The sequence below is a fragment of the Chlamydomonas reinhardtii genome, chromosome 2, assembly GCF_000002595.2.
Source record: "Chlamydomonas reinhardtii strain CC-503 cw92 mt+ chromosome 2, whole genome shotgun sequence".
In the NCBI taxonomy this organism is placed as follows: Eukaryota; Viridiplantae; Chlorophyta; class Chlorophyceae; order Chlamydomonadales; family Chlamydomonadaceae; genus Chlamydomonas; species Chlamydomonas reinhardtii.
This window is the reverse complement of record NC_057005.1, coordinates 7081338-7101430: the sequence shown is the minus strand read 5'-3', so window position 1 is coordinate 7101430 and position 20093 is coordinate 7081338. Positions and strand designations below refer to the sequence as shown.

The 20093-nt window shown below is 64.4% G+C and overlaps 4 protein-coding genes across 4 annotated transcripts; 2 read left to right on the top strand and 2 right to left on the bottom strand.

Annotated features, from left to right (window-relative positions):
• The first annotated feature begins 65 nt into the window (after positions 1 to 65).
• CHLRE_02g146900v5 (uncharacterized protein) lies at positions 66 to 7421 on the top strand. The gene is made up of 15 exons (XM_043060328.1): positions 66 to 940; positions 1349 to 1748; positions 2083 to 2797; positions 3082 to 3115; positions 3369 to 3606; positions 3784 to 3839; positions 3985 to 4194; positions 4383 to 4559; positions 4763 to 4822; positions 5139 to 5276; positions 5456 to 5638; positions 5807 to 5967; positions 6186 to 6318; positions 6530 to 6606; positions 6939 to 7421. Exons 1-15 carry the CDS (start codon positions 116 to 118, stop codon positions 7132 to 7134), a joined length of 3603 nt encoding a protein of 1200 aa, XP_042927703.1. The 5' UTR covers positions 66 to 115; the 3' UTR covers positions 7135 to 7421.
• A 22-nt stretch (positions 7422 to 7443) lies between these two features.
• Positions 7444 to 13875, bottom strand: CHLRE_02g146950v5 (uncharacterized protein). Its single transcript, XM_043060329.1, has 12 exons — positions 13593 to 13875; positions 12909 to 13025; positions 12550 to 12602; positions 11793 to 11857; positions 11481 to 11580; positions 11076 to 11205; positions 9914 to 10021; positions 9216 to 9587; positions 8900 to 9038; positions 8441 to 8619; positions 8094 to 8265; positions 7444 to 7901 (listed from the first exon to the last, which is right to left on the bottom strand). The coding sequence occupies exons 1-12, from the start codon at positions 13608 to 13610 to the stop codon at positions 7639 to 7641; spliced, it is 1716 nt and encodes a 571-aa protein (XP_042927702.1). The 5' UTR covers positions 13611 to 13875; the 3' UTR covers positions 7444 to 7638.
• A 110-nt stretch (positions 13876 to 13985) lies between these two features.
• CHLRE_02g147000v5 (uncharacterized protein) lies at positions 13986 to 17231 on the top strand. Its single transcript, XM_043060330.1, has 7 exons — positions 13986 to 14440; positions 14620 to 14690; positions 14930 to 15054; positions 15395 to 15476; positions 15764 to 15838; positions 16089 to 16181; positions 16461 to 17231. The coding sequence occupies exons 1-7, from the start codon at positions 14053 to 14055 to the stop codon at positions 16626 to 16628; spliced, it is 1002 nt and encodes a 333-aa protein (XP_042927701.1). The 5' UTR covers positions 13986 to 14052; the 3' UTR covers positions 16629 to 17231.
• Positions 17232 to 17281: 50 nt separating this feature from the next.
• CHLRE_02g147050v5 (uncharacterized protein) lies at positions 17282 to 19980 on the bottom strand. The gene is made up of 8 exons (XM_043060331.1): positions 19843 to 19980; positions 19721 to 19772; positions 19187 to 19242; positions 18823 to 18921; positions 18601 to 18657; positions 18342 to 18356; positions 18082 to 18173; positions 17282 to 17867 (listed from the first exon to the last, which is right to left on the bottom strand). The coding sequence occupies exons 1-8, from the start codon at positions 19924 to 19926 to the stop codon at positions 17834 to 17836; spliced, it is 489 nt and encodes a 162-aa protein (XP_042927700.1). The 5' UTR covers positions 19927 to 19980; the 3' UTR covers positions 17282 to 17833.
• Positions 19981 to 20093: the final 113 nt, after the last annotated feature.

Genomic DNA, 20093 nt, shown 5'->3' with positions numbered 1-20093 from the left:
ATGGGAGCCGGGAAGCATGGGAGCTTGGAACCTGGTTCCAGGCATTCTTCACTTCTTGGGCTTACCCCGTTGGGGTTCCCTTGGGCCTTGAATAAGTCTCAAACCATGTAGTTAGATGGCGCATGCACGGGACTTGGCTGCGAGGGTGGGATGGCTAGCATCAGCATCCTCGTTGCAGCTCGTTGCGGCTGGGTGTCAGCCTGCTTCGGGCTGGATATCCTCGTTGCTGGGCAATGATGCCTGCCACGGCTCACTATGGCCTGATGCCGGCGACCCTGTGCAGCCCCTTTGTGGAGTGGCCAGGGCAGTGCCCGCACCGGCACTGGCACCAACCACGCAACCACTGGCCGCAGTCACCCCTCAACTCCCACAGCAGCAGCAGTCTGCATACAGCGTGCTGCAAGCTGGCGGCGGCATTGCCAGGGGCCAGTCGCCTGCGGCGGCGATACCGCTGCCACTGCCGTTGGGGGTGTGGGCGCGTGCCGCTGCGGGCCGCCGCACGCGTCCCTGCGGGGTGCTGCCGGGGCGCTACTGCGAACACCCCTCATGCGGGGGCGTTTCTCACTGGGTGCTGCGGCGGTACTGCAGCAGCGCCAGCAGTAGCAGTAGTAGCAGCAGTCGTAGCAGCAGCAGACACGGCAGTGATGGTGGCGTTAGCACTGGTGTCGCAAGTGACCAGCAATCAAGGCCGGCGGCTGACAGCCGAAGAGTCAAGCGCGTGAAGGGCCTGAATGCGGCAGCTGAGGACGGGGTTGGGGATGAGGCTGCCGCAACCGGCGCCAGGCCAGCAGGAGGCGGTGGTCGTGGCGGCGGCGGTGGCGGCGGTGGCGGCGGTGGTGGTGCTACTGCTGCTACAGCAGCCCCTCGGACCTCAGCTGCCCCACCGCCGCTGGACCCCCGGCGTGTGATGGCCGGCATAACGGCGGCGGACAGTGTGGAGGTGAGGCATGGGGCAAGGGGACGAGGGAGGGAGGAAGGACATGGGGAAGGGAAGAGGAGGGAGGGAGGACAGGGAGAGGCGGGTGGTAGCCAGAGGAGCTGGATGGCTGTGTGGATGGACACCGCGGCGCACGTGTGGGGCCAGTAGAGAGCTTGTGGAGGTTACAAGGACCATACCCAAGATGAAAGTCAAAGAGCGCTGGGCTGCGCTGACATTTGGGCCGTTGTGGGGTCAGTAGGGACGTTACGGGGCCAGCTAAGAGAAACGCGGTAAGTATTATGCGAAGCCTGTGTGCTTTACTCACCATCCCTTCTGACCGCTTGCTCGAGGTAACCCTGCCCTCCCTCCCATCCGCTGCCTTCCCTCCCCCTTCGGCCCTGCGCCCTGCCCCCCGCCCCTGCCCTGCAGGCCCTGCACCGGCTGTCCCGCCGCCCCGCCGCCGCCGCCGCCCTGGCCTGCAACCCCCTGCTGCTGGTGGCGGCACTCAGCAAACTGGCCCGACTGGCCGCCGCACCGCCGCAGCAGCGCCAACAGGCGGGGCACGACGCGGGGGCACAGCCCCCAGCCCCGGTTGAGGCGGCCAAGCTGGAGGTCGGCACAGCAACAGGAGCAGCAACAGCAGCAACAGCAGCGGCGTCTTCGCCTGCGGCAACCAGCAGTAGCACCAGGAGCAGCAGCAGTAGCACATCGGCCGGCGGGGCCGCTGCGCCGCCGGCAGTGTCGTTGCTCAGCAGGCTGCTACCGCTGGCGGCGGCTGCGGCGCCCGCCATGCGGCCCAGTGAACTGGGCTCGTTGGCTTGGTCACTAGGTGTGTGTGCGCGTGTGGTTGTGTGTGTGTGTGTGTTAAAAAAACGAAACGAAAGCCCGCCCAATGACGCGACGGAGTTACTTACCGATACCTACCAATTTACCGAGCGTCGCGTGGTTGCCGTGACCCAGGTAGTCATACTTACCCGCGATAAGCCTGGAACCCCACGTGTGTGTGTGTGTGTGTGAGAGAGGTGGGGGATGGCGTGGGGCCGAATGCGTTCGACAAGTAGCAGCTCCACGATAAGCGCCCCTTGCATCGCCGTGGGGCTCCACTTGCACTGCGGGGCATAACCTACCCGTGTGCCCACTCACGTGGGACGTACCCTGTGTAGGCAAGATGCGGCCGCTGTGGTCAGGCAGCAACATCAGTGGCAGCGGCACCTCCGCTGAGGGTTCGGGTTCGGGTGAGGGTTCAGCAGCAGCGCAGTCAGGCGAGCAGCTGGCGGCCAGGTCGGCGGCTGCGGCGGAAGCGGCGGAAGCGGCGGCGGCGGCGGCGGCCGGGGGCAGGGCAGCGCTGCACGCCGTCGTGACGCGCCTGGCGACAGACTGGCGCCAATCCCCGTCTTTCATGTCCTCCGCCGCCCCCCACACCGCCTCCGCATACGATACCTCTTCCTCTTCCGCCTCTTATAACGGGCCAGTCCAGCAGCAGCACCCACAGCACAAACAGCACAAACAGCAGCAGCAGCAGCAGGCCGGGGAGCCGCAGGCGCACCCTCCACCGCCACCGCACCAGGCGTTGTGGCACCGGGCCAGCACCCAGGACGTCGCCAACCTGGCCTGGGGCCTGGCGCGTGCCGGCGGCTACGGCGGCGGCGCCGCGCGCGACAGTAACACCAACACCGGCAGTAGCAGTAGCATTAGCGCTGGCGTTGTCGGCGGCGCAGTGGCACCGGTGCTGCCGGGCGCGGCACCGGCACTGTTGGTCGTGGGTGTGGGTACGGAGGCGGCCTGGCAGTGGCTGGCGGCGGCGGCGCCGGATGTGCTGTGGTCGGGTCAGGCGCGGGAGGTCGCAAACCTGGCGTGGGCGTTTGCGGCGGTGGGCAGGTGGGCAGGTGGGCAGGTGTGTGTGTGTGTGTGTGTGTGTGTGTGTGTGTGTGTGTATGTGTGTGTGTGTGTGTGTGTGCTGGGCAGATACATAGACGGAATCTAAATAGATGGCGGCAGGTAGCTGCGGCTGTAGCTGTGGCCGTGCCGGTGTGTATGTGGCTGGCGTGGCCGGTAGGTCGCCGCCGCCGCATGCTCACGACGCGCTCCGTGCTTGATGCTGGTCCCGCCCGCTGCCTCACACCCCAACCCACTCACGCTTACAAAACCACACAATGACACAGGCCCGACGTGCAAGTGTTTGGCAATCTAGTCACGGTGAGCTCGCATCGCTCGCTATCACACCACAGTCGCCAGCACCGCCACCTCGCAGCACAACCCAGGGCCCCTGTTCGCCCCCTGAGCACTTTCCTTGCTGTTACGCACACACATGCACACATGACTGCATGCCGGTACAGAAACACACGAGCGCACTCGGCCGCGACCTCCTCCCCCTCATACTTGTGACTCCAACACTCCGTTCTCCACATGAACGGCACCCCTTCCCCCCCCCCCCCGCGCCTGCCCGCAGGCGTTGCTGCACCCCCGGCGCGGCCGCGAGGTGGTGGCGGCCTTACGCGAGGAGGAGGCCACCGCCCTGCTGTGGTCGCTGGCGTCCAGCCTGGGCGGCGGCAGTAGCAGCGGCGGCGGCAGTAGCAGCAACGGCGGCGGCAGTAGCAGGGCCGGTGTGGGCGGTGTGGATGTGGGCTCGCTGCGGCGGGCGGTGGAGGTGCTGGCGGGCCGGGCGGCGGAGCTGGCGGGTGCTGGCGGTGAGCAGGCGCGCGCATCTGGGGAGGCACCGGGCTTCATGTTGTGGCACGGTTCGCAGAGTGAGAGATAATGGGTTGCATGCTTGGCCTCATACTGGCACCAGTGCTACTAGTATGTAGCACGGAGCCTCTCTGCCGACCTGGCATTCTGTGTGCGACACGTGCGCATGTGCGCAGGCAAGCTGACGGGTCGACAAACCAGCAGCATGCTCTGGTCATTAGTGACCCTACAGGTGCGCACGTGTTTGTACGGCGGCCGCGGCGACTGAGTATCCCGAGAGAGCTCCGTGTGGTAGCATGCGCACACACATCCGGCTGCACCCCCGTCCATCACCCCCACCCGCCACTACCGCCACTACCGCCACAACCGCCACGCAGGGCGTCACAACGCCGGCGGTTGGCCAGCCAGTCGCGCTGGAGCCGCACCAACAACACCAACACCAACACCAGCATCAGGATCCGGATCTGGATCCAGAGGACTCTGGCGGCTGGGGCGCGGCGCTGGGTGTGTTGGCCCGCCGCGCCGCCGCCACCGCCCGCCACATGGACGGGCAGGCGCTGGGCAACACAGCCTGGGCGCTGGGCACGGTGGGTCGGTGGGCTTTTGTGAGCTTCGCAAACATGGTCGTGGTGATCTTGCAGGTCGTGTGTGTGATAAGAAACAGAACGCTTTGTTGCACTTCATGCGCCATTCAACCAGTCTTGACTTTTGAGTGCAATTTGAGCATCGCTGTCGTTGTTTTATGTTGTTGCGTATGTGTTTGTGAATGGCGCAGGCCCGCATACGCAGCTCGGCGGCAATGGATGCGATGTGCAGTGCCGCCCTGGCAGCGCTGAGGCGGAGCGGCGGCGGCGGCGGCGGCGGCGGCGTGTCGGGGCCAGCGCGTGCGGGGGCCGGCGGCGAGCTCGGCGCCGGGAAATTGGGCGGGCTGTCAACACGTGACTTGATTGAGGTGGGTGATGCCTGTGTGTAGGCGGGGGGGGGTGGCGGCGTTGGGGAAGTGGTGAGGGCAACTGAGGGGATCCTCATGGACATAGGGATGTGGACATTCACTCGTCGCAAGCGCTGACGGTTCTCGTTCTAGCATGGCCCTGGGCTTCTGACGCAACTGCGTTGTAAATGCAACCGCCGCGAATGCAATCGCTGCTGCTGCAGGTGCTTTGGGCGTGCGGGCGGCTGCGGTACCGCGATGATGACCTCGTGGAGCAGGCGCAGGTGTGTGCGTCCGGTGTGTGTTAAAACAACGACGAAACGAAGGCCGCCCAGACGGCGTCGTAGTCACTCACCGATGTGTGTGTATTTTTATGTGTGCACGCGTGTATGATGTGTGTGCGCGCATGCTTGTGGGTCTCACGGACGTTTGACGCGGAGCCTTTGTGCGCTTACCCACCTGAAGAAAGCTTGCCCTTCCGGCGTCTTATCACTCATGACCTCATGACCATCCCCTGCCTGCCGCTGTGCCCCCCTGGCTACGCCGTCACCTCTTAAACATTCATGAATGTAACCCCCCCCCCATGCGGCGGGCCCGCAGGCGCGGCTGCTGCCGCTGGTGCCGGCTCTCGAGGCCCGGCCGCTGGTGACGCTGGCGGCGGCTCTGGCCGGACAGGAGGCCTACGACCAGCGCCTATTCAACGCGGTGTGCGCCGCCGCACAGCGCCTGCTGCAGCGGGTACGTACGCACGTGGTGGTACGCTTCATTGGAATTGCATGTTGTCACCACTTTGCCGTCAATGGTCCTGCAAGATGCAGGGTGAGAATGTGTGTGTGCGTGTGCCCACGTGTCCGTGTCCGTGCTAACCGTCCTGCTGCTCCTGCTGCTTTGCTGCTGCCCCGCCGCCTGCCACGCAGGGTGAGCTACAGCCGCCGCAGGTGGCGGCGCTGGTGGCGGCGCTGGGTAGGCTGCAGCACTACGACTCGGGACTGCTGGACGCCGCCGCGGATGCGCTGCTACAGCCAGTGTCGGCGGCGGCGGCGGCGGCGCAGGGGCAGCAGCAGGGGCGGCTGCGGCTGGCGCAGCTTGCCCCGCGCGAGGTGGGCAGTACGGCGTGTGGCCCGGCTTTCCGCTTTCCTTGCAACATCGAAGTGCGATGTGTCCCTAAGCGCTACTGAACACACAGTCGCTCGACCCCTTCGGACCCTCTCCGTAGCCTCCACCTACGCCTCCACCTCCACCCCCACCTCTTCCGGTACCACCACTAGGTGTGTGCGCTGGTGACGGCTCTGGGGCGGCTGGAGCACCGGCACTCCCGGCTGCTGGCGGCGGTGGAGGGCCAGGTGGTGGGCGACACACGCGGCTACAGCCCACGTGACCTGGTGGGGCTGCTGTACGGCCTGGCGGAGACCGGCGTCACGGCCGAGCGGTGAGATAGTCAAAGAGTGACAGTGACACTGCTGTGCCAGGACACGCCGCAAGGTGTCATGCGCTGCGTAGATTCCTGCTATGGCGTACATTTGCGCCTCTTACGGGACTGTATACATGTTTGCTTGCGAAGCTAGTTCGTCTGCGTTGACACGACACGTAGCCTAGGGGGACATGTAGTAGACATGCCGGGCGACGTCGCGCCCGGTGTGTGCACAGGCTGTGTGCGCGCGCCGCGGCGCTGCTGGCGGCGCCGCCGGGCCGGGCGCTGGCGGCCCTGGACGGCGACGGGCTGGCGGCGCTGTCGGAGGCGTTTGCGGTCATGCAGCAGCCCGATGACGAGTTGTTCCAGGTGGGGGCGGGGGAGAGGACAGGAGAGGTGGGGTATGGCACGGGGTATGGGGGAAGAGGAGAGGTGTGGCAGGAGTGGGGGCAGGGCAGTCTGGTCGCGGGTGCATGCAGTTTGCTGCTTTCGGCACTTGCTTATAGGTTGGACGTTCAGCTGCAACTGCAGCGGTAAGCACACGGTGGGCGGATGCATGTGTGTGCGTGTGTCGTTGCAGGCATTGGCGGCGGAGGTGCTGCGGCGTGTGCGGCGACTGACACGTCAGCAGGTGGAGCGCCTGGCGCTGGCCTTCAGGTGAGTAGCAGGGGCAGGGGGGAGTGGGGGATGCATGGGAGCGAGTGGGAGGCAGGCAGGCAGGCAGGCAGGGAGTGGGAATGAGAGGGCAGTAAGGGTTGGAGGCAGGGAGCTGGGGGGTTGCACGGTTAAAACATTGGGAACAGTATACAAACAGGGGAATCAGGGGACTGGGGAGTGACAGGCGGGCCGTGGACACAACCAGGGAGAGTGCAGGATGCAGCTGTTCAGGTGCCTCGCTCCCATGCACTGTTCCAGACGCAAGTGCACACACACACACACACACACACACACACACACACACACACACACACACCGCCCCAATCACACAGGTCGCTGGGGTATGAGGACGCGCAGGAGCTAGTGGCGGCGTGGCGGCGCGCGCGGGCGGAGGCGGACGAGTTGGACGAGGGGCGGGAAGAGCGGGAGGAGCCGGGGAAGGAGGGGCAGGACGATGGAGCGGTGGGGCGCGAGGAGGGCGGTGGTGCCGGGTACCGGCGGCGGCAGTCCTCGCCAGGGAGGCTGTAGCAGGCAGACGCCGTAAAAGGACTTGGTGTTGAGCCGGGCTTTCCGCAGGGTATGTGCGCCAACAGGCCTTCCTCCCAGAGAGGCTGTCGGACTAAGTGAGGCAGATGGTGCGGATGCATGAGGTGGCGGGTGCGGGGTCCTGAACTCATGACGTGAGGAACAAGTGCAATGATGCAAAGCTGGAGCTCTGGCTGGAAAGCCTGGGCGTTACAGCGGGTCGTCCTGCAATGTGCTTGCCTTGCAAGGCCCCAGTCCAGAGCCCTCGCATCAAGTGTGACGCCCGCCGGTACCGCACACGCGCCCACATCCAGTGCCCCTTGCCATGTTCCATCACGAACGCGCCCACATCCAGTGCCCCCAGGGATGCCCCTGGCCGCCCTCAAGCCGCACACCACCCCCATGCAGCAACTGCAGCCCCCGCTACCCACGTGCAAGCAACCCATGTGCCTCATTGCCGAATGCCGCGTCGGTACACGACCTCCCCTGGCCGCCACTGCCGGCCCTTCACAAGTCAATGGGCTTAAACATTGGGTCATCCGCCGCCGCCGCCGCTGCCCCGCTCGGCCCGCCTTCACCCTCGCCGTCCGAAGGCGGCGCGTCGTCATCCTCCCCCGCGGCCCCGCCCGCCCCCGCCCCCGCCTCGCCTCCTGTGCCCGCCGCCGCCGCCGCCCCCGCATCCTCCTCGTCGTCGTCGTCCAGGTCCAGGTCGATCTCCTCCGGGTTGGGCGCCGCCACCGCCGGCACACGCGGCGCCAGCGTGAGCGGCGCTGCGTAGGCAGCCAGGAGCGGGAGGCAGGAGACGGGAGAGAGGTTCGCAACCAGGGCGCAGCACGAGGAAAAGAAGGCAGCTGGCCAGAAGCAGGAAGCGCGGCGCAATCAACGCTTCCCCTTCCCCATACCATCATAACACCAGCAACAACACACATATGGAACCCAAGCCCGTCCTGTCTTGCACACACCTCGCGACGCCGTGCCTCCAAAGTCGATGCGCCCGATGTTGCGCGCGCCGCCGCCGCCCTCCCGCCCCCGCTCGCCGCCGCCAGCCCCCGGCGGCGGCCCGCCCGGCCCGCCGTGCAGCTCTGAGTGGTCGAGGTTGTACGGCAGCCCCAGCAGCTCCATCAGCGCCACCGTCTGTGCGCCGCGCAGTGTGTCAACTTGTGTTGGGAAGGCACACACTTGCGAAGTTTTACACACGTACGAAGCACGTACGAAGATGTCCAAAGCACGTGTACGGAAGCGCAGTGCCGGGCGATCGAGACGGCCTGTGCGCTGCGCCACGCCACGAGAGGCACTGCGCCCCACCCACCTGCGGGTTGCGCTCGTGGCGCTGCGGCATGCGGCCCTTGCGCTGCCCCGCCGCGGGGTCGTAGGGCGGCGCGGTGACGGTGAAGTTGTGGGGGATGGTGGCGCCGCCGCGCGCCGCCAGCGCCTGCTGCACGTACTCCAGGTCTGCCGGCCGCGGCCCGCTGCGCAGCTGGCCCATGCCTGTGTGGCAGGAGCATGTGCAGGTGCAGGGGGTGGGCGGGTGGCGGAAGACGTGGCGGCAGGGTGAGGTCGGAGGTTGCCGCTGTACAACCCGCCAACCCCTGGCCCGCGCCCCGCAGATTACAACGCAAACACAACACGACACTGCACCACGCTGCCTCTGCGCAGCCCCGCCAGCGCCCCAGCGCCTCCACAGCCCAGCGCCCCTGCACCTCCACAGAACCGTGCGCCTCTTCACAGCCAAGCGCCCCTGCACCTCTTAGCCCCTGTCACCACCCACCCGGCAGCGCCTGGTGTCTGAAGCGCAGGTTGGTGAGGTGGTGTGTGCCGCGCAGCACCGCGAGCCACTCCGGGTCGTAGCACAGCTGTAGCGGCGAGCCGTCGTCGTGCCAGTCGGCCGGAGCCTCCAGCTCCAACACCTGGTGTTGGTGGGAAGATGGGGGAGCTGGAAGGCTGGGGTTGCAAGTGGAAATTGAAAATGCGAGTGCAACGCTGTACAAGTTTCCACCTGCTGTACAAGTGTCACTGCGACGCCCACACATACACAACCTCTCCTTTGTGCTCCTTTCACACGTACACACACGCCTGACCCCTACCTGCAGGAAGTCTCGCCCCGGCAGGCATTTGTCCAGAGCCAGGAAGCGCGTGGTGGGGAAGCCGCCCGCACCCGGCGGCCCTGCACCAGGCCCTGCCCCGCCTGCTCCTGCCGCTGCCGCTGCTGAGCCTGGCCCCGGCCCCGCTGCGCCCTCAGCGCCCTCGGCTCCTCCGCTTTGCCGCTCCGCGCCGGCGCCCCCACCCGCAGCCGCAGCGGCACCCGCAGCCGCGGGCGCAGGCGGGTGCTGCACCAGCGCCGCGAACTTGGTGTGCAGGTGCGCAGAGAACCAGTAGGCGGGCCGCAGCGCCTGCAGCAGCTGGGCGGCGGGTGGCGAGCCCAGGCTGCCGTCCTCCACCTCGGAGCGCAGGAAGGACTGAGGGAGGGTTACATTCATGATTAGTTAAGGAAGTGGTAGACGGTAGACCATCTTCGGGGGGGGGGCAGCGGATGGGGGTCCCAGGCATGGCTGGTTGGGAAAGACAGCGACGTGGAAGCGGCGCAGCGTTGCGCAGACTCAGGCGGGGCAGGGCAGGGCAGGGTAGGGGGGTAAGGTGGTGTCAAACGCAACCACCGGCCATTGCGAAACAACCGTTTGGGGTTACCGGTGCCAGGCAAAGCAAGCAACTGAGGCTGAGGGCAGGGCACACAGTGCCTCACAGGGCACACCCGCACAACACCGCTTCCCCTCGTCGGTCCCACCTTCCTGGACAGCAGCTGTGCGGTGTTGCCGTAGCGCGCAATGTTCGTGGGCCAGTCGTGGGACAGGAAGATGTCGGTGGGCGTGAGCAGCTGCAGCAGCCGATACACCTGCAGGCGTGCGTGGGCGGGAGGGGAGGAATGGGTGGAGGTGGGGGCGTAGGGGCGTGTAGGATGGAGGAGATGGAGGCGGCGGCAGGGGGCATAACCACAAAGAGAGAGGCTTCTGCCACCCACATACGCCGCAACTTGTGAGACCCTCCCTTGTGCCCCCTGCCGCCCATGCCCAAACACACACCCGCCGCCACCACCACCACCACCACCACCACCACTACCACCACCACCACTACCACCACCACCACTACCACCACCACCACTACCACCACCACCACTACCACCACCGCCGCCACCACCACCACCACCACTACCACCACCACCACTACCACCACCGCCACCACCACCACCACTACCACCACCACCACTACCACCACCACCACTACCACCACCGCCGCCACCACCACCACCACCACTACCACCACCACCACTACCACCACCGCCACCACCACCACCACTACCACCACCACCACTACCACCACCGCCACCACCACCACCACTACCACCACCACCACTACCACCACCACCACTACCACCACCACCACTACCACCACCGCCGCCACCACCACCACCACCACTACCACCACCGCCGCCACCACCACCACCACCACTACCACCACCACCACTACCACTACCGCCGCCACCACCACTACCACCACCACCACCACCACCACCACCACCACCACCACCACCACCACCACCACCACCACCACCACCACCACCACCACCACCACCACCACCACCACCGCCACCGCCACCGCCACCACCACCACCACCACCACCACCACCACCACCACCACTACCACCACCACCACTACCACTACCGCCGCCACCACCACCACCACTACCACCACCACCACCACCACCACCACTGCCACCACCACCACCACCACCACCACCACCACCACCATCACCACCACCACCACCACCGCCGCCACCACCACCACCACCACCACCACCACCACCACCACCACCACCACCACCACCACCACCACCACCACCACCACCACCACCACCACCACCACCACCACCACCGCCGCCACCGCCGCACCTCGAAGTCGCGCACGTGGTACATGGAGCGGATGGTGGAGTCGGTGTAGGGCAGCGCCTCGTGGTGGCCGCGCGTGTAGTCGTGGCTCTTGTAGATGCCGCTCAGGCCGGCGATACGCAGGCCGCCAAACCTGCGGGCCACGGCGGGGCCAGGAGTTGGGTTCAAAGGTGGGTTTGAACCGGTTCAGAGCAATGGGCAGCTTGGCGGGGGAGGGTAGCTGCTCAGTTGCCTGCTTGGCGCAGGGGCGGTGGTGATGGCGATGGTGGTTACAGCGGCGGCAGTGTTTTTCCGAACCAACCGATGCACCGAGCGTCCGAGACCCTGGGGGCACACGGTCTGCGCGCTGGCGATGGTGAAAACACTCCCCCTCCTTCCCCCCAGCCCCAGCCTCGGCTGCTCGCCCACCTGACTGCTCCCGCGTAGCCCATGAAGTAGATGTTGGGTGCGGCCCAGCCGCCGTAGTAGAGCTCCCACAGGTGGTTGGCGGCCTCGTGGTTGCCGCCGACTGGGAGGGGGAGTGGAGAGGAGTGGAGAGGGGGAAGAGGAGTGGAGAGGAGGATGGGGTGGGAGGGTGGGACGGTTGGAAGGGGAGTGGCAGGAGGAGGCAGGCCACACGAGTGCGCATGTGAAGCTGTGAAGGGAAGGAACGTGGCGGTGGCGGAGAGGGGGAACCACACGTCCCCAGTACACGGCCCCGCGGCAACACGCGGCACTTACTGAACAGCGTGGGGAAGGGCGCCACCCGCTCTCCGCTGTAGTATTTGTAGAACGTCTGCATGGACCTGCGCGCGTACGAGAGCGTGCGTTGCATAGAAAGTGTTGGGAAAGGCATTGAGGGGAGAGCCATCAGCGTTGGTGCTCTGTTGGTTCTTCTCCAAGAGCACACGCGGCCGCAGTGGCCACTGCCCCGCCCCACCCCCAAGGCGGACAGCACTGGCGTGTAGCGCTCGGCTTTGCTGGCCTAGAAAGTTTGTTGGCCGAGCCTGGGTAGCAATGTGGCAATGTGGATGCGGCGCGGCGCCCGCGGTCTACCGTCTACTGACAATACCACCCACATGACCGAGACCGAAGGTTATGTCTGGCGCTCGTCTTGCGGACCTATTCCATTGGGCTCGGGCATGGACCCCCCGCCTTGGCTACGCCTTCATGAATGTAACCTCCTCCATTCCTCCCCCCCCACCTGTACTTCGCGGGGTCCCGGTTTCGCGCCGCAGCAGCTAAGCTAGCCACCTAGACGCATGCACTCAGCTTCTTTACCGACGAGCCTTACTTATCACCACTACTACTCCAGACTACTTGCTTTCAATAGGAACTTAGTATTTTAGCGTTAGCCGCCACGGAAACACGGGGGAACCAGCAGCCTGCCGCTGGCGAAACAACGGTATGGAATGCGTCGCGTGTGCCCGCTGTACCTCTGGACGTCGGCACTTCACTTCATATTTGATACACACCATCCCATGGATGGCTACCCCACCTGTACTTGGGCGGGCAGGCCATTGTCTCCAGGTCGTCCAGGTTGCGGACAGCCTGAGGTGGGGGTGAGGAGGAGGAGGAGGTGGGGGTGGGGGTGAAGGGGAGGAGGTAAGGAGGTGGAGATGGGGCAGAAGGAGGATTGCGGCATGCCCGCATGAGATAGGTGTGGGAGTAAACGAGGAGGGGGCTATGTGCCCGGGACCCAAAGCCTCCTGAAACACCTACACGGCTAGCCGCCTGCCGTGCCCCCGACGCCCTGCGGTGCAGAACACGCCGCACTTCATATCCCCTCTCGCCACACAACACACCCACTGCCCCACTGCCCCAATCTACATCTCCGCCCGCCTGCCCCCACCCCACCTGGAAGTCGCCGCAGCATATGAGCAGGTCTATCTTCTTGCCCTCGCGCTGCTCCAGCAGCTGCAGCGTGGCGTAGATCTTGTCCAGCTCGCCGTGGCCGCAGCCCTCAATGGCGATCTGGGGGGTGGGCGATTGGTTTGGGATTGGTTTGGTGGGTGGTAGGGCATGGGTTGGTGGGTTGGGTGGGTTGGATGGTGATAGGTCTGGGATGTGATGTGGTGCGTGCCGGAGCTATGTGCAGGGGTTGTGGGGTTGACAGGAGTACGGGTGGGGGATCGAAGGAGGCCCGAGCCAGCGGAGCAGGTTGGGCGGGTAGTTCACACGGGTGCTGTACTGGCGGTTAGTCACGGGTCGGTCGTCTTCGACCACCATGACGAACCTAGGCCCAGAACCCGGGGGCGCGTGCACGGCAGCGGTATCGCACTGGTCAGCGTGGCGTGCGTGGGTTTGTTGCAAGACCGGATTTAACGACTGCGCGCCGGGGATTGCAGTCATGTGTGGCGTTGGCTAGGTGACAAGGTGCAGCTGAAAGCAGGTAGCGTTACCGTACTCACAGGCGGGGTGGTGCAAGGAAGAGGACACCGGAAGGCCAGGCAGTGGCCGGAGAGGGTGCGGAACAACCCCGCATGCCAGTGCAGTTGCCACCTTCCCGCCCGCCGGAACTCCACCTGCACGGCCACTCACCGTGACTTTGCGCCCCATCTTTGCTTGCTCCCCTGCACTGGCCCGAAGCTTTGACTGCTGCTGAGCTCCTCTGCGCAGCAGGGCAGGAGCCCGGTGCGCGGGACGGCGCGGGACCGCGACGACTGCGTGAGACCCCGACGGAGTAAGTGTTTTAGTCTTACAGCTAAGGTATTGCATCAAAGTCACAGGTCGCACAGCTATCTTCCAGTGCCTATGGGCAGAAGCAAGTTCATTTCACGACCTCGCAGGTTTCAACAGCTTGCACAGCATGTGTGCGATACCTTAACAGCGTGTAACAATACTACTGTAGAAAAATCGACGACCAAATGACCGGTTCCACGCAAGCGCATTCCAATGCAAGTGCAGACCACAGTTCCAACTGATGCGGAACTCTTAGTTGCCGTGTGATATCGGGATCCTCAATTGAAGTCAGACGTAGGGCTGAGGCCTGAAAGTAAAAATGCAGACCCACTCGCGTGGTTGTCAAGCGCTGCGGGCGCAACAGCCTTCAACCTCACAATTACATGTCCATAGGCCACTTAAAGTGCGGGCATCTACCTGCAGTGGACGAATTCTCTCAGTTCGACGTGCATCCACCCAGCCATCCAATGAGCCAGGGACGAGTGCAGACACGCCGAGCACCTCCTACTCGCGCGTAGAGTCGCCCGGCGTGTGGAATGCAAGCCGGAGGGACGCGCTTGTACTTCTCGCGGGCAGCGCGGCACTTGTGGCAGCGGCGTGTCCACCCGCTGCCGAGGCGTCCAAACTGGGGGGCCTCGCAGACAGCGCCTGGGAGGCTCTGGGCGGAGGGCCCTCCGATCTTGTGTTTCCAGACGAGTTTGTGGGAGGTGCGGAGGGGGATTGTGCAACAGGGCTACCCATGCGCACAACAAGGCATGGCAGAAGGCAGGACACGCGCACACCGGGGACACATGCACGCACGCAGATGCCGACCGAGGTTGCCCGGAGGCTGGGGTTCCCATGTTACCCCATTTGACTGCGCGCACATCCTGTTCTTTGGCCGCAGTGTGGGACGTGACGAGCATCCTCACCAAGGTGGACACGCCGCTCGGCGAGGACGCCGTGCCGAACCTGCAGGCAAGTGTCGCGTAGCGCTGCGGCGCTTGTGTTGTTAGCGTGTGCTGCGAACCCCTTCAACCGCACCAGCCGGCCCGACCGGTAGGGCTGCTGCGCTCTCTTGTGAACTACATGCCCGTACCCGTGGAAGGCTCCGTACGCACCTCAACAAGGTTCCACTCCTACACTGCACACGGCAGCCCTCACTCCCACATCACAATCCCTTACCCCACACACACCACACACACCACGCTTCCCAGGCGGTGCGGCGGGCCCAGCGTGAGGACCTGGACCGGCCCACGCAGTACCAGGTGTGCTTCAGCCGCAACGGCGGCGGCCGGGTGGTGTACGACAGAGCCTTCAACACCGCAGCCATGCTGTCCATGTGGGTCGGGCGAGGCGGTCGGGCGGGCGGGGAAGGGGGGCGCCGAGTGCAGATACGTGCGGCTGCGGGTTAGGGGCGGGCGTGGGTGAGGGTGCGAGACTGTGATTGTGTATGGCAGCCGTCGAGGGCCGTGCGGTTGTGGCTACTGGTTCATGCAATGTGTTCAAGGGGCAACGCGGAACCCGGGAATCCACGACTGGGGCACTCGCTCCCTGCCCTGCCCTGCCCTGCCCTGCCCTGCCCTGCCCTGCCCTGCCCTGCCCTGCCCTGCCCTGCCCTGCCCTGCCCTGCCCTGCCCAGCCCTGCCCTGCCCTAATCGTTTCCGGTTCCCATGTTGCAGGTACTATGACAAGACCATGACCTTCACGGACCGCATCAGTTGGAACATCGACGATCCCAACGTGCTCACGCTGCAGATGCCGGTGCGGGCTGGGCGCGGGGTGGTGGCAGAGGTGGAGGCGCAGGGATTAGCGCTATCAGCTGACGGGGGGTTGGCAGCTGTGGCAGGGGGGGACCGCGGCACATGTGTGCAAGGATGCAGGGCGCACTGGAGTGCAGATCCTCGATGATGGGGGAAGCATGGACCGCCGGTCTCTCAGCAGACGGGTGCAAGCATGGCTTTCATGGGCCGAGCACGGGAGCATGCAGGTCCCGCCCGCCCCTGTGTGTCCCACCGGCACCCGCGGCGCCCTGACACCCGCGCTTGCAGAGCATGAGTGTGCGCACACGCGTCACGCGGCGCTCTGAGGACTTCCCGCAGCCGGACCGCATCGAGACGTCGGAGGTGCGCGAGGGGACGGACAAGGGGGGGGGCAGGTGTGCGCCCGAGCCCAACCAAGTATGTCCCAAGAGCCACTTGCTTGCGTGCATGCGTGCTGCCAGCAGCTTGCGGCCTTGAGATGGACGGCGGCAGTGTTGCACGTGCACAGGCACTCATGCCCCAGGCCCTGTGGCCTCAGAGTGCAGCCTGGCCCTGACCGCCACCCTGGCCACCGCCCCCTCCACCCACACCGCCATCCCGCCCTGCTGCGCAGTACGTGGAGAGTGTGTACGAGACGGGTGCGGACGGCGCGCCGCGTATCAAGGCCAGCCAGTGCTTCACCAAGTACAAGTTCCGCAGCGAGCAGGTGTGACAGCAGGGCGTGCGTGTGCTTGCGTGCGTGTGTGTATGTGTCCCTGTACTGCCGAGGTCAGCAACCTGATGGCTGCATGCCCCATCCCGTCGTTGTTGTTACGGCGTCACCTGTGTGCCGCTGTGCCATGTGCCAAGCCTGCGCCGCCTGCCCCAAACCATCTCCCACATCACACACACGCACGCACACACACACACACACACACACACACACCACCACCACCACCATCACCATCACCACCACCAACACCACCACCGCGCCGCTGTCCTGCAGGCGGCTGCGGCGGACGGCGGCCCCGCCATCGTGGCCACCCAGGTGGTCAGCGACTTCCTCACGCCCTTCGACGGCGAGCAGGCCTACCTGTCCGCTATGAACAAGCCCTACGCCCAGTACACCTATCGCATGGCCTTCAGGAGGGCGGGCGCGCCGGCACAGCAGTAGCAGCAGTGACAGCAGTGGTGAGCGGCGGTAGCAGCAGCGAGCGCCGGGTGGGCGCGGTGCGTTAGGGTGTGCATGCTTGGTGGTGATGGTGATGGTGGTGGTGATGGTGGTGGGCTGTGTGAATTGTGGAATACGGCAGGACTGCGCTGCGGCAGCTGAGCACTACTACAGAGGAGGTGGCGCAATGTAATGCTGCTTGGCCAGAAGAGTGGTGAGCGGTGCTGCGAGGTACCGTTTTTGACAATTTTGCTGGGAATCATTCCTCGGAGGCTGGCACGTTGCATTGCGGCACATGTCGCGTGCAGTGGCTGGACTGGGCAGGGTGCAGATGGCATGAGAGGAACCCCGGGCATACCCTCTGGTTTCCCTCATCCAGCACAAGTGGCATCAGGCGGGTTGTAGGTAGGCTATGAATAATAGCAGGCGATGCGGTACATGTGGATCGTGAGCTCGCTGTCGGGATGTACCGTAATCATTTACTTGAGCAGGCGCCCGTTCGAGGCACCACCGTGCTATGCGGGAGGGAGCCTACAGCATGATGCTGTGTAGCCAACGGCTCGTGCACGCGTCATGCCGAGGCGGCGCTATAGCCCTAGAGACACAGCGACACACGGAACCTCATTTGCATGCGAGTTACGCGCGCTGTGGGGAACCCATGGCCCTCGTTACAGCAAACGCAAGGTCAGTGCCCCAGATCCCATCAGCGACGTCACGGCGACGTGGTACGGTGCGCAAGCCCTCAGCCCAGTCGTTCAGAACAAGTCGCCGCACACGCCTCAATAAATTCACAGGCCAAGGCACGCACATCCATGCATGTACGGTCGAACCCACCTATCCCGCCGCCCCATGCATGCTGCCAGTACACATGTGCCCTTCGTGTTGCAGAAGACGCACTGGTCTGAGGCTATGCTGTGTTTGCCGGCAATGCTCCAGCAGGTCTGTCCGTGCCGTGCATGGTGTCTTATTCCACAGCCAAGGTTCAAAGCGCTCAAGCCATCCACTCCCCTTCACTTTGCATCAAAGCCGCTTCACACCGCGAGACAAAGGCTTCCTCAGGTCTACGGGCATATGCGTTTCTTTATATATGAAGCAGGAACCCCGCACCCGGCGACAGCGCAGAGGCCCTGGTGCTCGCCCCGTGCATCCGCCAGTATTCCTCGGCCTATGTTGCACTTGTCCCCCGCAGACCCCCAAGGCCTCAGGCCTTACTTCTTGACACCACGCACGTCCGCCGGGCTCCTGCAGCACACCAGACGAGCAAATGGGCGACAGCGGTGCGCTGTGTGTCAGTACGGAAGGCCGGTGTGGCACCTAGCTGCCGTACAGCCCCGCGGCAGTCCGTCAACATGTCCACTTCATTGCACTGCCCAGCACTGCAACAGGCAGCATCTCTGCACCTGTACATTATCTCGCCGGAGCCTTCCGCACACCCTCCAGACTGCCTCCACCCTACCTGTCCAGGTGTGAGGCCAGGCCGCCGGCCTTGGTGGGCCCCTTGTCCACATTGGTGGGCCCGCCGTTCTTGTACACGCCCGTGTACAGGCTCTGAAGGGTAAGAGAGGGTTCGCGGGCACACACAGCCCTCGGATGAGTCAGTGGGATGGCAGCAGCCTCAGCCCACATGCCTTGCCCTTGGACCCCGTGCCTTGTACACATTCCCAACTCGCATCCCTCCCAGCCCACAGTCCACATCCCTCCACGCCCCCAGCCCACCTTGTCGTCATGGTACTGCGCCGACGTACGACAGCGCGGGCGTGTGCCGTACATGCGTACGATCGGGTGCAGCGCAGCAGTTTCAGTTAGCATGGTAGAGCAAAGAGGGGGAGAGGGCCAGACGCACAGGAAATGCCAGTGCACGTGTACACGTTGGTGCCTGAAGTTGCGGAAGAGCTATGCGAGCTGCTCATAATGAGGCGCGTGGCGTGGCCCCCCTCCATCTATGCACCACCTCTCCCGCCAGTCGCGCTCCTACCTTGACGGCCTGCGCTATCGTGGCGTTGTTCTTCGGCTGCGCGCCCTCAATCTTCTCCTGCAGGGTGCAGCCGCGTCCACACCAACAAATGCTGTGAGCGGGAACATCTCGCCAAGCTGGCTAGCTAGCTATAGCACTGCGTACGTAAAACATTACAAAAGTCACCTCACACATGAGTACATCGATTCCGTCATGCCACCAGAAACTGCCAGCCATGCGTACCTCCAGCTGTGCAACCGGGCATCCCTTCTTGGAGGCGAAGGACTCAAGCGCCAGAGCGAATTGCTCGAAATTGATGGTGCGCGCGGTCTTCTCCTTGACCTGCGCTGGCGAGCACGCAGGGCGTAGGAGGGCTGTTGAGGCGCGTGCACGTGTGTACGCCGGGTGCCGTGCTGTGAGGCGTGCAGGCCGGAGTGCAGCTCATCATCCCGGCGATGTTGCACGCAGCCACATGCACGGTTGATCCCGCAACATCCTACTAGCGCCATCATCCTTATGGCAGTACGTCAACACACAGCCTGGGTGGTGAGCGTCTGGTAGTAACGTAGCATTGCAGTATAGGCCCCGTGCCCTGGTGCGCACGTGCCTTCATGAAGGTGATGTCCACCTCTGTTGCCGTGATGCACTTGGCGTCCATGATGCCTGAGGAAACACGGAGTGCAGCACATGGGGTCGGGGGTTGCATGCAACATACATTCAGGTGCGTGCACAGCTCCTAGGTGCCTTGGTGGGGCCGACGGCTCCGGGCGGGGGTGACACGCATGAACAATTACGGGCCGTGTTCCTCCCCGCTCACAAGCCCGCATTACAGAAAGAGAATGCGGCACATATACACAAGATTTCGGGGAAATCTTCGGAATGGCGTGATGTTCGTTGCGCGTGGCAGGCACACCGCAACGCCCACGGGCGTGCCGCCAGTTGACGGCAGAACATATTGTCGAAAACCTGGTGCTGTAGTATCATGAACCTGCCTACTGCCGCTCTTTGTAAGTGGCAGCAAAGCGCGCACGCTATTCTTGTAGCGCTAAGTGCCAGCGAAAACGTCAAGGTGGCCCACATGCCGTCGCGAAGAAGTTCGGCTCCCCTGCGTGGTCTTGCGCGGTCCCGTTCGACGCTTTACCTGAGTCCTTTATGCATTTGCTGAAGTTCTTGTTGTCCATATCTTGTTTCAGCTGCGTGCACACGTCAACTCCAGTAAGTTGTCGACACATTCTGCACGCATGCCATGCTCCAAATGCCTACCTCTTGTCCTTTCCCATAGCTGGCAAAGGCGATGAAGGCCAGGCGAAGCGCTTCCCCGCGTGAGCACATGAATGGGTCCGACATCCCTGAGTTTGCTATAATACTTGGCTGAGGTATGCCTCTCTGTAACCTTTAAATCTGTTATAAATATTGGCATATGGTTTTACATGTGGGTTCTTGGGCCGTGCAGTGACCAGCCGAGAGCCCGGCGCTGCTCTTGCCATCTGCCCCAGCTGGTCTGCCAGCTGGTT

Coding starts and splice junctions, on each gene's coding strand:
- CHLRE_02g146900v5 (XM_043060328.1), top strand. CDS start 116: ATGGCGCATGCACGGGACTTGGCTGCGAGGGTGGGATGGCTAGCATCA. Junction 4,560..4,762: donor CAACACGTGACTTGATTGAG/GTGGGTGATGCC, acceptor CTGCTGCTGCAG/GTGCTTTGGGCGTGCGGGCG. Junction 5,968..6,185: donor ACCGGCGTCACGGCCGAGCG/GTGAGATAGTCA, acceptor GTGTGTGCACAG/GCTGTGTGCGCGCGCCGCGG.
- CHLRE_02g146950v5 (XM_043060329.1), bottom strand. Junction 9,039..9,215: donor CGGGGCGAGACTTCCTGCAG/GTAGGGGTCAGG, acceptor CACCAACACCAG/GTGTTGGAGCTGGAGGCTCC. Junction 8,620..8,899: donor CAGACACCAGGCGCTGCCGG/GTGGGTGGTGAC, acceptor CCTGCCACACAG/GCATGGGCCAGCTGCGCAGC.
- CHLRE_02g147000v5 (XM_043060330.1), top strand. CDS start 14,053: ATGCAGACCCACTCGCGTGGTTGTCAAGCGCTGCGGGCGCAACAGCCT. Junction 14,691..14,929: donor ACGCCGTGCCGAACCTGCAG/GCAAGTGTCGCG, acceptor CACGCTTCCCAG/GCGGTGCGGCGGGCCCAGCG. Junction 15,839..16,088: donor ACCGCATCGAGACGTCGGAG/GTGCGCGAGGGG, acceptor CCTGCTGCGCAG/TACGTGGAGAGTGTGTACGA.
- CHLRE_02g147050v5 (XM_043060331.1), bottom strand. CDS start 19,926: ATGTCGGACCCATTCATGTGCTCACGCGGGGAAGCGCTTCGCCTGGCC. Junction 19,243..19,720: donor CAAATGCATAAAGGACTCAG/GTAAAGCGTCGA, acceptor GTGTTTCCTCAG/GCATCATGGACGCCAAGTGC. Junction 17,868..18,081: donor CTGGCCTCACACCTGGACAG/GTAGGGTGGAGG, acceptor GGTGTGCTGCAG/GAGCCCGGCGGACGTGCGTG.